General features: G+C 57.1%; 1 protein-coding gene across 2 annotated transcripts in view; it reads right to left on the reverse strand.

Moving 5' to 3' along the window:
* ASS1 (argininosuccinate synthase 1) overlaps positions 1 to 16,437 on the reverse strand; it is a 48,326-nt gene that overhangs the window by 9,106 nt on the left and 22,783 nt on the right. For both annotated transcript variants that reach the window (XM_066255942.1, XM_066255943.1), the window contains exons 10-13: positions 13,235 to 13,325; positions 10,776 to 10,860; positions 10,112 to 10,176; positions 1,315 to 1,446 (exon numbers count right to left, since the gene is read on the reverse strand). In XM_066255942.1, the coding sequence (XP_066112039.1) occupies positions 1,315 to 1,446; positions 10,112 to 10,176; positions 10,776 to 10,860; positions 13,235 to 13,325 (373 nt within the window). The remainder of the gene's footprint in view (positions 1 to 1,314; positions 1,447 to 10,111; positions 10,177 to 10,775; positions 10,861 to 13,234; positions 13,326 to 16,437) is intronic.

The raw sequence follows: 16,437 nt of genomic DNA on the forward strand, positions 1-16,437 counted from the left end.
AGCAGTGGAGGGTTTACCAAGGAGTTACTATTATTAACATTAACTTTCTTCAGGTCCTCCTGCCATCCAGGCCCCTGTGGGTGTCAAGATTGGCCTCAGGTAGCAGCCTGTCCCTCTAACAGCTCAGAGAGGCTGTTTGATGTGATTTCTCTAACTAGGGAGATTGATAAAAATGGTTGCAGGTTAGCAACCATTTTTTGGAAAGGACCCGACAGTGTTTAGGGCTCTGTGGGTCATGCGGTCTCTGCCGAAATGACTCAACTTCCGGTAGGTCAGAAAGAGCCGTGGCTGACACGTCAACGAATGAGCACAACTTCTTACGGGCTCTGAGGTTCCTATAATGGGAACCCAGCCCTACTGCGTGCTAACGTCACCCCCTACCTAGCCAGTCCACACGTGGGCCGGGCACATGGCTGTCCTGGGGATTTCCCAGTTAAGGTTTGGCTCATGCACCCGCCCAGGCCTGGAGCTGAGTTCATGGTCACGGCAGCTGTCCCCTGGCTTGAGGCAGGTCAGGTAGCAGCTCCAGGTTCTGCCTGGAGATGCCCGGCTGGGGGTCAAACCCAGCGAGGCCACTTTCCACAGGTAACTTTGTACAAGCTCCTTCTGCTCCGAGCCTCAGCTTCCTTATCTATAAAAGGAGCTGGCTGCCCTGGCCGGTTGGCTCAGTGGTAGAGCGTCGGCCTGGTGTGCAGAGGTCCTGGGTTCGATTCCCGGCCAGGGCACACAGGAGAAGCGCCCATCTGCTTCTCCACCCCTCCCCCTCTCCTTCCTCTCTGTCTCTTTCTTCCCCTCCCGCAGCCGGGGCTCCATTGGAGCAAAGATGGCCCGGGTGCTGGGGATGGCTCCTTGGCTACTGCCCAGGCGCTGGAGTGGCTCTGGTCGCAACAGAGCGACGCCCCGGAGGGGCAGAGCATCGCCCCCTGGTGGGCGTGCCGGGTGGATCCCGGTCGGGCGCATGCAGGAGTCTGTCTGACTGTCTCTCCCTGTTTCCGGCTTCAGAAAGATACGAGAAAAAAAAAAAAAAATAAATAAATAAATAAAAGGAGCTGGCTGTAGTTCTAGGAAATTTGGGAGGACCCCACTCTGGGGGTGACACAGGATGCAACGTTGGAGTCATCCACATTGCAGGTGGCGGGGACAGTGAACACCTTGGGGCGGCCGGGAGAGGCGTATTTCCCTTGACACCCTGTGAACAGGGCAGGCCCTTGCTCCCGGGTCCCTTATCCCCGCTTGACCCTCTTCCACCGGCTGGCTTCAGGCCGCGGCAGGGGGCAGGGTGGGCCTGGGGAGGGCGCCGCGGGCACTACGCACCGGTGTACACCAGCTCGGCGAATTTCAAGCCCAGGCCTTGCTTGATTTTGCGCACTTCCCGATCCATGGTGAAGGCCTCGATGTCTAAATGAGCGTGGTAAAGGACCGTCCCCGCTGGGGTCTCGTAGATACCTAGCCATTTTTCCAGGCAGGGGGAAAAGGAGAAAAAAAGAGAGAAACACATGAAACCCAAACTGTCAGCAAATGACAAAAAAAAAAAATAATAATAATAGTAATGACTCGTCTGACAGGAGACAAGCCGGTCGGACCCATTCACTCCCAGCTTGCTGCAAAATGCATCTGTCATTATGTTCATGCTGGGGCCACGACAGTCCACTCTGCGGCTTGCGGAGAAAATGTCTGGATGCCCCCCTTTGAAGAGGCCCGCAGACGCTGGAAAATGACAGGGTTTGGAGCGGCTCCCCCTCCTTCCCAATGCGTGCCCACCGGCCCGCGGCTGAAAACCTGTAATTAAACCAACGACGGTGGAGCCCAGGGCCCCAAATATCCCTTCCTCCCTTCCGCTGGGGAGCCAGGGGAGGGGGCTGGCTGTGTACACGTGTGCACGCGTGTGCACGCACGGGCCGCTTGCAGCCGCTGGCTCTTCCGCAGTCGCATCTCCGCAGAGCAGCCCTGACCTCCGCAGAGCGGGACAGCGTGCGATGCCCCGCGCTGACCCCAGCGCACAGGTGGGGAGACGGAGGCCTGCCTGGAAGCGACGTGCCCGAGGTGGAGCCGGGAACCGACTCCAGGCTCTGAGTCCCTGACCGACGCCGTCCGCTGCGCTGCGGGTCCGCCTGCCACAGGGGCCCAAACCCACCGTCTTGCTAAGTACCCCACCGTTCCTCCATTGCTAAACAGCCTGCCTGGACCAGACGGGAGGAAGCAGGCTGCGGAGGCAGGTCCCTCGAGCAGCACCATCCTCCACGTAAGGACACGCCAGACTCCACGTGAGGACACGCCAGACTCCACGTGAGGACACGCCACACTCCACGTGAGGACACGCCACACTCCACGTGAGGACACGCCATACTCCACGTGAGGACACGCCACACTCCACGTGAGGACACGCCATACTCCACGTGAGGACACGCCAGACTCCACGTGAGGACACGCCATACTCCACGTGAGGACACGCCAGACTCCACGTGAGGACACGCCACACTCCACGTGAGGACACGCCACACTCCACATGAGGACACGCCACACTCCACGTGAGGACACCAAGGCGCCGAGAGGGGGGTCGCCCATGCGCACACGGCCTGACCCCCCGTTGGCCCAGCACTGCGGCCTCTCCAGTCAAGTTCAGGTCAGCGTGTACAGCTTGACCTTGGACAAACGGCCCCGTGTTCACTGTCCCGGGGGAGGAGGAGCAATACCTGCCGCCCTCCCCACATATGTTACCCTGAAAGTTACCTTCTTTCCCACCACATCATGTCACAGCATGGAAGGGGCATGTGTTCAGTTATCCTGACAATGTACCACCATCGTCTTTCAGTAAAACAGAAAGGATTCGCACGCCCATGTTCGGGGCGGGCAGCATCACTCAAACAGCCAAAAGGTGGAAGCAACCAAGATGTCAACCAGTAGAGGAACAAATGGATCAACCAAATGTGGTCTAGCCGCACAACGAAATATTATTGTTCAGCAATAAAGAGGAAGGGGGCCTGACCCATGGTGGCACCGTGGGTAAAGCGTCGACCTGGGAATGCTGAGGTCGCCGGTTCGAAACCCTGGGCTTGCCTGGTCAAGGCACATATGGGAGTTGATGCTTCCAGCTCCTCCCCCCCTTCTCTCTCTCTATCTCTCTTTCCTCTCTCTCTCTCTCCTCTCTAAAAAATGAATAAATAAAATTTTAAAAAAAAAAAGAGGAAGGGAATGCTGACACCCGCTACAGCATGGATGAACCCGAACACTAGGCTAAGTGAAGGAAGCCGGTCACAGAAGGACAAACACCATATAGGATTCCACAGAAATGAGGCCCCTAGAGAAGGCAAGGTCACAGACAGAAAGGAGAATGTTGGCTGCCAGGGGCCGGGGAGTTAGCGGTCACTGCGCACAGAGTTTCAGTTGGGGAAGATGGGTGGCGGTGATGGCCGCACAACAGTGTGAGTGTACCTGGTGTCACTGAACTGAACCCTTAAAACGATCACATTGGCCAACTTAATGCTATGTATATTTTACTGTAATTTTAAAAAGGTCTTTTTAAAAAAAAAAAATGCCAGCAATGTCCTCCCCCGAGAGCCCCTGCAGTGCTTGATCTTTGAGTCTGGGCATCACAGAAATGCCAGCCCTTGAAGGCAAGGCCCTTTAGGATCACCCTGGCACCGTTCTCCTGACAGACACCTGCAAACCCAGGACTCGAATAGTCTCAGGCAGGAACCCAGAATACGAATAGAGAGCCCGGGCCCTGTGGGGGCGGGGGAGCAGGGACCTCTCTGTAAACCCCACCCCCAGGAGTCCTTAAAAGGCTGATCTGGTCCAGCCTCCTAATTTTACAGATGGAGAGACTCGAGTTTCCGGGGAGGGAAATGACTCGTCCTAGGTGCACAGACCCCCGTATGGGTTTCCCGTCTCTGCTCCAGGTGGTCTCTCGGGGCCTTTGGCAAAGTGATCAAGTGCTCAGCAGAGGGAACACGCAAGTCTGGGAAATGCTGTGGCCGAGAGGAAGGACCTGGGTTCTCATGGTGGCTCCGAGGTTCCCGGTCTCGGGAAAGGGGGTGGAAACACACACATGTCAAAGAGAACAGACATGGATATGATTACAGTGTTCCGCAAAACAGCCTGTCCCGTTTTACCTGTTTGGCAGTGGCTGTCCTGAACCCAGATGTGACCTCTGGAGGGGGGGGGGAATGGCCTCCCCAGCAGGAAAAGACCAACATCCCTTGGGAGCCCCTCAGGCCCTCACTTGCCTCCTCCTTACTCTTATAAACACAGTCCAAACAGGCTCACCATCCGTTTCCGCAGAGACACCACCCAGAGCGGCTAGAAAGCCTGAGATGGGAGGTAGAGACGAACAAATGGTTGAGAAAGGCATTCACGGACAGCGTGGAGCAGGGCGGGGCCGGGACATAGAAAGCCTATAGAAACAGCAAGAAGGCAGCTCGAGAACTGGGGCTGCTCCTTGGCGGGCAGCAGGGCACCTGCTGCGTGGCTCCTGATGGCCCCAGGGCACCTAGGAAGGGCCGATGGCTCGGCTGGGGCTGCTCCTTGGCGGGCAGCAGGGCACCTGCCACGGGGCTCCTGATGGCCCCAGGGCACCTAGGAAGGGCCGATGGCTCGGCTGGGGCTGCTCCTTGGCGGGCAGCAGGGCACCTGCCGCGGGGCTCCTGATGGCCCCAGGGCACCTAGGAAGGGCCGATGGCTCGGCAGTCTGTCGACAAAGACAGGTGCATCCTGCAGGACGTTTGGAAATACCTGCCTCCAACACGGCAGAAATAACCCCAGCGTTGAAGCGGTTGAGTGTTCAGTTATTCTGGGAACTTGATCGCCAAGAGTAAAGTAATTTCTCCAGAGTCACTTAGAGCAAGATAACGACAAAGGCCCACTGGTCTTGTCATCCGGGCACAGACTATACAGACGAAGAACTCGATACTCATTAGTTTGGAAGCAGCATTCTGACGATTCATTTTGCCACATTTTGGAAAACCCCAGAAACTCACAAAGCCTGTCCTTATGTTGGCACAGGCAGTGGTGCCACGCCATCGCGGGCAAGCCAAAAGCTGGGGAGCTCATTTTCCGTTCCCGGGGGACCTGGCTGCCCCCCGTTTTCCTGTCCTTGACTGGGCCAGCTGCGGGCATGGTGCAAGTTGTGTCTGCTGGGCCAGGGCTGGGGACCGGCTGGCCCACACCGCTTATACCTTTACAGAGAGGGCCCAGCTTTGCCGTATGGCCTGCACCTGCCTCGGAACCCCCTTCTAAGTCCCAGGCAACCAGGAAAACCAGACGGTTTCTTCTAACTCCCACCTGCCTGGAGGTGAGTGCCCAGACACACTGCTCCCGCCCCGGGGTGGCGTGCACACTGACGGTGTTGTTTCTAGAACACTGTAGCCAACTCCCCAGCGTCACCTCTCAATAGTGCAGAGAGGGTGTACCAGGCCAGTGGTGGGCAGAGTTCGGGAGAAACATCCAGACTTGCCAGCCCAGGAAGGCTACGCCTTGCCCAGGCACCCCCTCGCCGCTGCCCCGCCGCAGCTGTTCCCCAGGCATAGAGCTGAGTGCCCAGTGGGCAGAGCTACCTGCCCCCGAGCCCTTTCCTCCCAGGCAGCTGCAGGGAGAGCCGTGGGCAAGCCGGGAAGAGGCAGCCATGACCCACGGCGGTACAATGAACATGCCTGCTCCTTGGCTAAGGTGTTAAAGTTAATTGTGACTGATCAAAAAGCTTGTTTGCAGGTTTGTGCTGTCGTGTGTGTGTGTGTGTGTGTGTGTGTGTGAGAGAGAGAGAGAGAGAGAGCGAGAGAGAGAGAGAGAGAGAGAGAGAGCATTTTAAGATCTTCCCTCTCCTCTACAGGGGTAGGAGTAGGAGTAGATGATTTCTATGTATCTCTTCTGGAGAAAAAAAAATGACTTAAAAAAAACGGGTGACAGAAACCTGATGCTAAAAGACTATGGATTTGGGGCTTTTGACAGTTGGCATACAAACCACTGAGCAAAAAGAAGGAGGAAATGACAGGCGCGCCTCGGTGGCGCAGGGGAAGAGACAACAGACATCTTCGAGTGACACGCACAGCGGCTCCAAGTGTCTATTTTCATCTCCCCGTGTTTACAGGAAAAAGACAGAGGTGTCAGCAGTTCTCTGTGGAGTGGCTTCAATCACACCATAATTACTGCCAAGGGCTGGGGGCGGGGGTGGGGACGGGGGCGGTGGGTGGGGGGGAAGTGGACCGAAGGGGAAGAGGTGGGGATGAAAACAGCTGCTGCTGCTTAAATTCTCATCTGCTCCTGAGGCTGCCAGGTTAGCCCAGATTGAGCAATTTGGCAGAATTGAGTAGGGTCTGAACTCAGCAGGAGGTCAGGGCTGGGGGTGGGCGGGAAGGCACCTGGACCAGAGGCTCTGGTCTTCTGGGAAAGCGGGTATCCAGAGGGAGGGGTTTGGAAACGCCAGGGGAAGGAGGAAGGCTGGCTGGAGCCCAAGGGCTCCCCTGTTAGGTACCCAGGGCCAAGGAGAGAGGCGGTTGCCATGGTGATGGGGAGGTAAGTGATGGTGGGACTCTTAACTATCCTCTAGGCTCCTGGAGCCCCCACCCTAGGAATCAGGGTGGACCTCTGGGAGGACAGAAGCCTTTGCTTCACAGGTCTCCTTCCACTGTCCACCTGGAAGGCTCCATCTGTACCAAGCTTCTGGTGGACGGGCAGGTGTGTAGGTGGGCAGGCCGCCCTTGTTCCCTCCCAGCCGGAACGTAGAGGAGGAAGGAGGAAGTGAGGAGGGGAGAGTGGGAGAGATGGGTTAACCGGGTGAAGGGAGAACGGAAGAAAGCGGAAGGGAAAGAGGAGAGGGAAGAGGAGGAGGAGAAGGGGGAGGGGGAGGGGAAGGAGGGCGTGGAGGGAGAAGAGGGGGCAGCAGGCAGGGGGGGGCCCAGGGGGGCACGCGGGGAGAAGAGCGAAGGTAAGCGGGGGACGAAGGACGGCGCCGGCTCCTTCCCTGCTCTCCTCCCGTGCCTGCCTCACCCCCCTTCTCCTCCCCACTGATTTCATTTACTTCACTTAATTAGCCCCCCTCCAGAGTTAAAAAGATAATGTGATAATGACGATGTGAACAGCCACAATACAGCGAAAGCTACTCCATCTGCGGCTTCCCCCGCCCCCTGCCCTCTGACCCCATGAACCCTAGCGCCACCGCGCTGGCCACCCTCAGACACGGGGGCACTAGCGCTGCTCAATTCCCTGACGCCCCAACCCCTGGAAAACAAAACAAAACAAGCCCTTAACGAACTTCAATTGTAGAACTTTGTAAAATCAATACAAATGACATTTTCCCCTTGTACACCAAGATACAGACAATAGTCTTCCTGCTCTGCCCTCAATATAATTGGCAATTAACAGCTTCTCCCATTACTGTAGACTTAATAAAAACCTCATCGTGGGGGAATCCATAATGTCCCAATTTATTGCCTGGCTCTTTCTCTCTCTCTATGAATTATTGGGCATGGAGAAATAAAAACAGGATATCACCTAAAATTAAGAAGCAATTTTTTTTTTATCTCACCCACCCCTCAACCCCAACTCAAGTAAGAAAATAGGTGAGTTAGAACTTCCAGAGGAAGATGACAACATTGGAGTAGCAGAGAGGGAAAGCAACTTGCCTAAGGTCACACAGCAAGTTCTTGGAATAAGAATCCTAATTGTCTTCCCCAAAGACTGTACAATTCTGACTATATTCTGTGCTTTTAGGGACAATCCCCACAGGTACGCGCACACCCTCCCCGGGCAGGGTGAAGGCTGTACTCCACGGATGGACTCCTCAGGTGGGTGGTGGTCTTACCAAAGGAGTCAGAACTGCCTGCCAACCTCACGGCTCCAACCTTCAATGATGAATGTGCCCCCAGTTCTGGGGAAAAGGTAGAGTCTACCAATCAGGCATAGAATCGACTGTGGGTCAAAAGCTCTCTATCTTTGACCCGCACACAACCCGTTTCACAGATGAAGTTGAGGCTCAGAGCAGTGAAATTTGCTTTCCCGATGGTGACGGAAGCAGGGTGGAGACTCAAGTCTGGCACCAAAGCCTGGCCCCTCAACACCAGCCTCTCCTGGGCCTCTAGGGGCTTGGCCCCCATCAGACCCAACGGGCCACCTGGGACACCTCCTACCTTTCCTACCACTCTCGACCCACCTTCTCTATCCCACATTTTACCAGATGAAGTCTCTTCTGCCACCCCCTCCTCCAGGATGTCTTCCTAGAATAGCCCAGACCAGGCCCTAATCACCACCTCCTCCTTCAGTTCAAGTTCGCTTGGCTTTTCCTGAGTGATGCCTTTTCACAGAGTGACCCTCAGGCCAGTCCTTATCTTTCCAATAAGGAAATTCATTTCCATCCTGTGTTTCGATCCTGATTGATTGGTCGTGACTGCCTGAAACACTGAGACCCAGCCACAATCCATTAGTGATGCCTGCCAAGGGCAAAGGAAGGGCATGACAATAGGTGCTTTAGTGGATACCACTGAGCCACACAGACAGCTCCCAGAGGGCATAGCTTGCCTTGTCCTTTCAGCATCTTCCTGGGGCCACAGGTATTGGTGGAGCATCTCTACTGCTCCAGTTCCTGCTGTTACAGACCCAGGCTAGAACCTGGATGGGCCACGCCGCAGACTTCAGCTTTGAACCTCTCTGGATCTGGGGCATCAGTCCTGGTCCTGCCAGTGATGTGCCTGTGACTACGAGGCTTGCTTTCTCTATCTATAAAATGAGGGTGCTGGCCTCTGGCTCCCCACGCTCCCTCCCGGATCTGCCTTAGACGGTTTACAATGGGCCGGCTCCCAAGGGCAGATTGAGACAAAGGGACATTTAATCAGATGTTAATATAGGTAAGAGACAAAGGTAAGAGAAGATAAAAGGGAGCAGCTAATTAGTAATATTGTTCCCTTACAAGGCCTTCCCGAGAGAGTTTCAATTAGGTTGTTTCCATAATAGCCCAGCAGAGAAGAACCACAGGAGAGAGGCAGGGGCTGCTTCCTCTCCCCCACCCCCACACCTCTGGAGAGAAACCCACATAGTTCAGAGCCCTAACGGATGGACTCCCACTCCCACACCTATCATATTACACCTTGGGGGGAAACAGGCCCAGAAATGACAAGTCCAGGGTCACTGGGCAAGGCAGGGCAGACCTGGGATGAGAACCCCGCCCCCTACCTCCTGCCCCAGGGCCCTTTTCCAACAGCTGAAATCTGGCCACCAGTTAGTTCTCTTTGGATTTTAGAATTTTAGTAAAACATCTTCAAGGACAAAGCCATGATGGTCCCTTGGCCTGGATTTATTTGGTTGTGATGTTTTAAATTGACCCCTAAGCAAAGTGATGATGTGAACACATGCCCAAACAGGGGATAAAAATGCCCAGTATATAAAAATTCAAGCGCCCAGTCCAGGAGCTCTAACTGCTGAGGGCTGGTCCCCTCCCTCTTAGAGCTCCCACAGCACAGCTTTACCCCAGACCCGCAGGGAGCTGAGGTCCTTGTATGGAGGGAGGAGGCTGAGCTCTCCAGGGGAGGGTGTGGTCAGGTGAGCGACTGACAAAGGCAATCACAGGGCTGCCAGACTAGAAGAAAGAGGTCCGGTACCTGCTCTGGGACCAACCTCTCCTCCCTCCTGGCCCAGCCAGAGGCAGGTCTGGGCCGGGCATCCCCCACCTACCCACCTACCAACTCAGGCTATACCTGAGCCTGGGACAGGCCCTCGGGCCTTGGCCACAGAGCCCCCTCTGGCAGGACTGCCCCTCTGCCGGGCCAGCCGGCCTCCTCAGTTCAGCCTGATGACCACAAAATCAGCCCCTGTACGGTTTGTTTGCCTCGGAACCGGCCGACCTGCCCGGGGCACAGGAGGGCCTGGCTTCCTCTCTCAGAACCTCTGCTGGACTCCGAGGCTCCTCCCTGCCCTGGGGACAGCTCTTCTCACAAAACTCCTGGAAACCAGTGGCAAAGCACCCTTCATTCCCACTTCACAGGAGGGAAACTGAGTCTGGTGGGAGTGAAAGGACTTACCCAAAGTCACCGAGGTAGCACAGGAGTTGCAACACTCAAATGGGACGGGGACCACAGGGGGCTCTGTGTGCAGGGGGCACCTCCCCAAGGGCGGTGAGCAGACTCACCGCGGGACTTCATCCCGATGAAGCGGTTCTCCACGATGTCGATGCGGCCCACGCCATGCTTGCCCCTGCGGGGAGAACGGGGCCCTTGGAGTCAGGTGCTGCCACAGGCCTGGCCTCAGACGCCACCCACCTACCAGCTACCCCAGTTTGGGCACATCTGGGCTATGCCCGCCCCAGAGCCACACGTGCAGGGCGTCAGGCACCGTTTCAGGTGTCCTCAGGCTTAGAGGACAGCTGAGTCAGGTCACCTGGTCCAACCACTCGTGTACAAGTGGAGAAACTGAGGCCCAGACAGGGAAGAGGTCGCGGGGGTCACACAGTGAGTTTAATTTGCAGCTTCCGTCACCTCCGGCCTTGGGCTTGGCGCGGCACCAGCCCTGAGCACTGTTCGTCATTCCTCCCATCCTGGCTCCAGCTCTCGGGCGGGGCTGTTCCAAGGGGGAAGTCGACCCCCTGGGCTTGCTACTTTCCAAGACACTCAAACCAGAGACCCCACGGGGCTGTGCCAGCACGGCCTGTCGAACGCCCGCCTGACCTCCTTGGCCCCCAGGCTTGACCACCGTCATCCCCAGGTGTGACCATCAGGCACAACGGGCCGGACCAGTGCTTTGCCAGAGACAGTGGTTCCCCAGGAGAGGGGTGGGGGCAGGGCTGAGACACTCACGCAACTTCATTCAGGTAAATGAAGAGCTCCAAGGACGTGCGGTGGATGGTGCCATCCTTGACGTTGGTCACCTTCACGGGGACCCCTAAGGTGGGAGGAGAAGGCAGTGGGCCCCTGGGCTGGAGCTCAGTGGAGGAGCCGGTGCCCGCCGCCCCGCCCTCTCCCTCTACCCGCAACGCCTTAAATAGATGTGACAGATATGGACTCCCAATGACTCCTTGAAAAGCCCAGTGCAGGTTGGGGCCTGCTGGTGGGGTGGGGGGGATGGGACGAGAGAGCCCCCCAGAATGAAAGGGAAAATGCAATAAAAACACTCTCCCCCACCCTTCCCATTCTCTTTGCCCCTTTTGCATTTAGGGGCTGTGAAATTGGAACCAGGCCCTGAACTAATTGAATTTCACGCTCCACCATTGTCTTATGCCAGGAGTACCTTCTGTCCACCAGTTACCCGGGGGCCGCCTGGCCGAGGTGTGGCCGAGCACGCACACACGCGCGCGCGCACACACACACACGCAGCCCCCTGAATGTGTCAGGCAGACCCCCGCGCCCTCAGGCCTGCACCCCAGACCCGCACGCCGTCATCTGATTGTTGGGGGTGAAAATGGTACCCGCTCCGCCAGGCGAGGTGTTGGGAGGCATCCCCGCACTCTGAGAAGTTGGGTCTGGGGTGGCGGGAGTGCAGGAGGGAGGCGGTGGCCGCTCAGGGAGGGATGGGCCCAGTCCAGGCGGGGGTGGTGGGAGTGGGGGGGGCAGTAGGTGGGTTCGGGGTTGACTTTGAATAGCAAGGGGCACTTTCTCGAGCAGTGTGAAATGAGCAATAAATGTATTAGGGGACTAACAAGAGAGCTGTAACAGTGACAAAGAAAGGCTGTTCAAAGTTGGCGGCTAATCCCCCACCCATCTGCCCAGCTCATTACCATGGAGCTGGCGATCGGGTGCCAATCAGGGCTCAATAGCGGCTTTCGAGTCTTTATTAGCCGGGCGCCGCTTGGAGGGGCTTCGCTCAAGGCGCTGTCAGCCTCCCCATTCTTAACCCCCATTTCCAGGGGTTTTATAACTTGGTTGTAAATTGCTATTAAATGTAAGTCTGCCCAATAATGAACCTTAAGCCCCTCTTGCCACCCCCCGCCCCACCGGGCTCTCCCCTGTCCCTTTCTCTCCCTCCGCCGGCCTATTATCCCCTCCTTCGCCCGGCCTTGGACGGGGCCTGCCCCAGAAAGGGGCTGACATTGTTGGTGCTGCTGCCCGAGAAAGCCTCTTAGCCTTTAAAATAGTTAATAATTAGATTAAAACTTCAAATAAATTAACTAGCGGGTGAATGGCGACTAGTCGGGGAGGGCTCCTCCTCCCCTCTCCTTTCTATCCAGACAGTCCCCAGATCATTAAAATGAACCATGCTTCCTCCCCGGCTCGCCCGGGGCGCTCCCGAGCGCCTGGGGGCCTTCGGCAGGGTGTGGGGGGGGTACGGTGCGGGGGTACTACCTGAGTCTGTCCCACCGTGTTCTCAGCTGGGATATAGGCCACATGCCCACGAACCAGGCCTGGGTCCGACAGAGTGGGCATAAGAGGGACTTAGCACCCTCGCTGCCTTTAGGGGCCTCAGACCGATGACCCTTAGGTCCACAAGGGGCATGAAAATCAAGGGTTTGAACAAACGGGGAGTGATGACAACGCCCACTGACTTCGCGAGGCTCCTGGGAAAGGCCAGGAAGAGTCAGGTAATTAAGCGGGAACAGCCTTTAGGTCCTCATGCTCCTTCTCAGTTCCTCAGCTCCTGCCCAGTACCACCTCCTCCAAGAAGGCCTCCCAGACTTTTGCAGCCTCCTGGGAGGGTCTTCTCCTGGCACACCCTGAACTGTTACCCTGAGCCTGGTCCTGCTCCTCCCACTACCAGATATGCCTTGCCTTCCCCTTCATCACCCCAGGGCAACAGCTGCCCCTGGTGCCAGGCTCAAGGCTGGGCCCCCAGGCCAGCTTAGGAAACACTTCTTGTTGCTAGCAACGAGGATGAAGAGGTCAGGACTCAAGCAAGAGTGGGCTTCGGAGCCCAGGTAGCGGTGTGGAGCGAAGCAGCAAGTAGCTAACTGAGGACTAGCCGAGGCTTCAGCTGTGGGGTCAGTGGGGCCCCAGAGGAACTCGCTCAGTTGAGTGATGGCTCCTAACTGCCAAAGCGGCCCGCAAGGGGCTGCTCGGACTGGACACTCTAACTCTCAACCCGGTGCCCACGAACTGGTGGGCAGCAGCAGAGGGTGCCTTCTTCCCAAGCCTGGGGGCTCCATGGGTCACGCCTTCTGGGTGGAGGAGGAGGGGGTTGGGAACCCCTGAAGTCCCTGCCTGAGCCCTGACTTCCAGAAGCACAAGAAGGGTGCAGAGGTCTTGTGCCCAGGCTTCCGGGCTGGGCAAGGAAGGAGCCAGAGCCCCGAGTCCACCCCCTGGAGTCCCGATGGCGGCCAATCTACCTTTCTTGAATTCAATCTCAAGGACGTCAGGGCTGTTGGGACCTTTGGCCGGGTCCTGGGTCTTGGTGTAGAGGCCTGGCGGTGCTTGGTTCTGACAAAAGACAGAAAGAGGCCAGTGACTGGGGGTGCCCAGAGCCACGCTGTGCCACCCATACCCGTCCTCAGACACCCGGCACCCCACCGCCTGCAGAGGTCCGGACCCTTCTCCAGAACCCGGGGCACGGCTGGCAGTTCCCCCGCCGGGAGTCCAGCAGGCCTCCCAGCCCCCAACCCCCAGCCCCCAGCCCGCCCCGCTTGCCAGGAGCCTGGGAAACAAAGGGCTCAAGAAATCAGACCATTTTTCCCCTCAACTTGATCTCATCTTTTTCTTCGACGCCCCCACAGCTGGAGGTAGAATAGCAGGAGAGGAACAAGTCAGGCAGGAAAAGCGCGACTTTGGGGGCGCGAGGCGGCATCGGCGGGCTGCCCGGGAGCGGGCGCGCATGCGCTCTCGCCAGCTCCCAGGATTGGGGTTTATTCTGCACTGACCGCAAAGCTAATGACTACGTGTGACCCCAGCAGGTGCTCCAGTGCGCAGAGCCGTCCCGGGGTCCCTGAGGTTAATACTCACGGGGAGAAAAGAGGAGAGCAAAGCAAAAAAAAAAAAAAAAAAAAACCATTTGAAAACACATCAACCTTTATGTATATTTTTTCTTGGACGCGTTGGGAAATGGGCTTCTTGACTCCATGTAGTGATGGAGGGAGGCTGACTGCCTGGAACTCTCGAAATTCCCTCCTGCCTCCGAGCCCCTGGCCCCCCCCCCATCACCACTACCCACCCAGGCTTTGGCTTGGACCCTTGCCACAGTGGGGACGGGGCCTCTGGGGCTTGACTGCTCCTGTCCTTCCTGTAGGCACCCCAAGCCCAGCTGCTGTCCACCTGCTGGCCACCTGGGAAGGGCAGTCCGTAAATCCTTGCTTTTAAAACCCTGCGTATGCCACTTTTCATCTCCAGTTTCTCTTGAGTTCTCAGCGGTTCTATTTGGTAAGAAGGTCAAATGCTGTTACCTCATCTACAGATGAGGAAATAAAGGTTGAAGGAGAGAGGCCACGGCGGCAGCCGGGAGCCCTGGGCAGGCGGAGACCAGCTGGCACAGGGCAGGGAAGCCACAGGGTCCTCAGCAAGCACGTGCGGGATGTCCGAGTGCTGGAAGATCCACCCAGAGCCAGGAGTCAAGACCTCAGACCATGGGGCCTTGGGCAAGCTGCTCCACCCCTTTGGGCCTCAGTTTCCTCTTATACAAGGTGGAAGAAATGACACCTGCCTTTGATTATCTGACAACATCCGTGTAGAGACAGTCCTTATTAGACGTGAGAGTCCCTCAGAGGCCTGCTGCAGGTTGTATCGGCTCTGCAGGTGGGCGGGACCGCTGGAGTGGACTCCCGGGAATGCCCCCTCCAGGACAGGGGGGCCACCAGAGGGACCTGCCGTCAGTCTGCCAGACCAACCAGCCCAGTTCCCTGAGAAATCCTTCCATCCTGGGACACAGGGACAGCTGATCCTTCCGGCCGTACTTCTGAGCTCGAACAGAGACTGTGCTGGGAGACCCTGGCACCTCCAAAGTGCCGTGTGACTTGGGGACAGCTTCATTCCTTCACTGTTTCTATTCGTGGGGCAGGGACAAGGACCCAGAGCCAATCACAAAGACACACAGACCCAAGGACCAAACAGAAAACCAAGGCCAAAGAAAACCAAGGCTAGCCCAACTCAGACTGTCCCGACATCACTGGTGTGGCCGCCAGTCTCCAGGGGCCTGAAGTCCCTGCCCAGTGCTCTCCCTGTCGCCCCACGCTGTTTCCCAGACGCCTTAGTAACCTGAGGGCTGAGAAGCAGCATGAGGGATGTGACCAGAGACAGCCAGCACGGTTAGCTATGGGGGTGAGCATGGGGGGGTTTCAGAGAAATGCTCCCCAGATCCACTGTGTCCTGCCAACCACCCATTCCCTGGGCACGCACAGGCCCGAGGGCCATCAGACAAAAGGCAAAGTGACCCAGAGCCTGGGACTCTGGGTGACCAACAGGACTTGGCAACAACCCCCCCTCACCTGCCCAAGGCGCCTCACTAGCCCCCCAGCCCAGGCTGAGCTCAAATCGGGGTGCCAGCCCCTGCTGCACCCAAGCGCTGGGCCTGACGCTCCCCGTTTGTTTCCAAGCTGGTGCCCGTCAGTCACTTTCTCCTGCCACCGTCCTAACGGAGCCCCCCACGGGATGGGGCGAGAACGTTCCCGTTTGGAAGGAGAAAGGAGGCGTGAAGACCCGAAGGCCGGCGTCCCAGACTCCACAGTGGAAGTAGGAGGCAGCTGTCGGAGGGTGGCTTCCGACACCCTGACAGCGCCAATTAAAGAAAATAAACAGAAATAAAGTGACATTTGCTTTGCATTCCGAGGTGGCTCATGCCGGCCCCTTTTACTCTCTCCCTCCTAAAAGCCCAGTTCAAATGACAAATAGTTTGTTGCTGAGTATCAATACCGGCTACTTATCCATCCCAGCGGGAGGGCTCACTTCCAATGTCATCTGGAGGGGGGGGGGTCCTTGGGGGGAGGGAAAAGAGTAAAGAAAAAAAGAGAGAGAGAGAGAGAGAGTGGGGTGGGGTGTGTGTGTGTGGGGGAGTCGGCAAAAGAAAGCATGAAACAGGCCGAGGAGGAGAAATTGGAAGCAAATGGCCCATGAACTGAACCATGATGTAGAGGCATGATGGATGCTGTGGATGGTTTATTCATCCATCAGATATGGCGGCCGGCACTGAATGAACTCTTTCACTGTGGGCCCTATGAAGTTAAAGCAAGTAAATTTCTATCTTTCTTCGCATTAGCTGCCTCATTGCCCTTCAATCAGCCCTCACGGAGGCAGAAAATGGCTCAACCATCTGCCTTCAAACCCTCCCTTCGCTAGGTCTCGGGGCTTTTTTTTTGGAGAGGGGGAGGGGGCCCCAGTTCCCTTAAGCTCTGTCTCCCCAGCTCCTCCCAAGGGGGCCGGGGCAGCTCGGGGTGCAACCAGGCCCCTAGCTGCTGCCTCCTCATTTCTGGGATCTGAGAACTGCTGCTCCCGCCACGTCCTCCGCGCACATCAGACCCAGAGACAAGAAAGGACCTGGAACGTCGGGGATGGGGAAGGCCCAGGGGAGGCCCCCGGGCCAGTACGGGCCCTGACCCTGCAGGGGGCA

This window comes from Saccopteryx bilineata, chromosome 2, assembly GCF_036850765.1.
Source record: "Saccopteryx bilineata isolate mSacBil1 chromosome 2, mSacBil1_pri_phased_curated, whole genome shotgun sequence".
NCBI lineage: Eukaryota > Metazoa > Chordata > Mammalia > Chiroptera > Emballonuridae > Saccopteryx > Saccopteryx bilineata.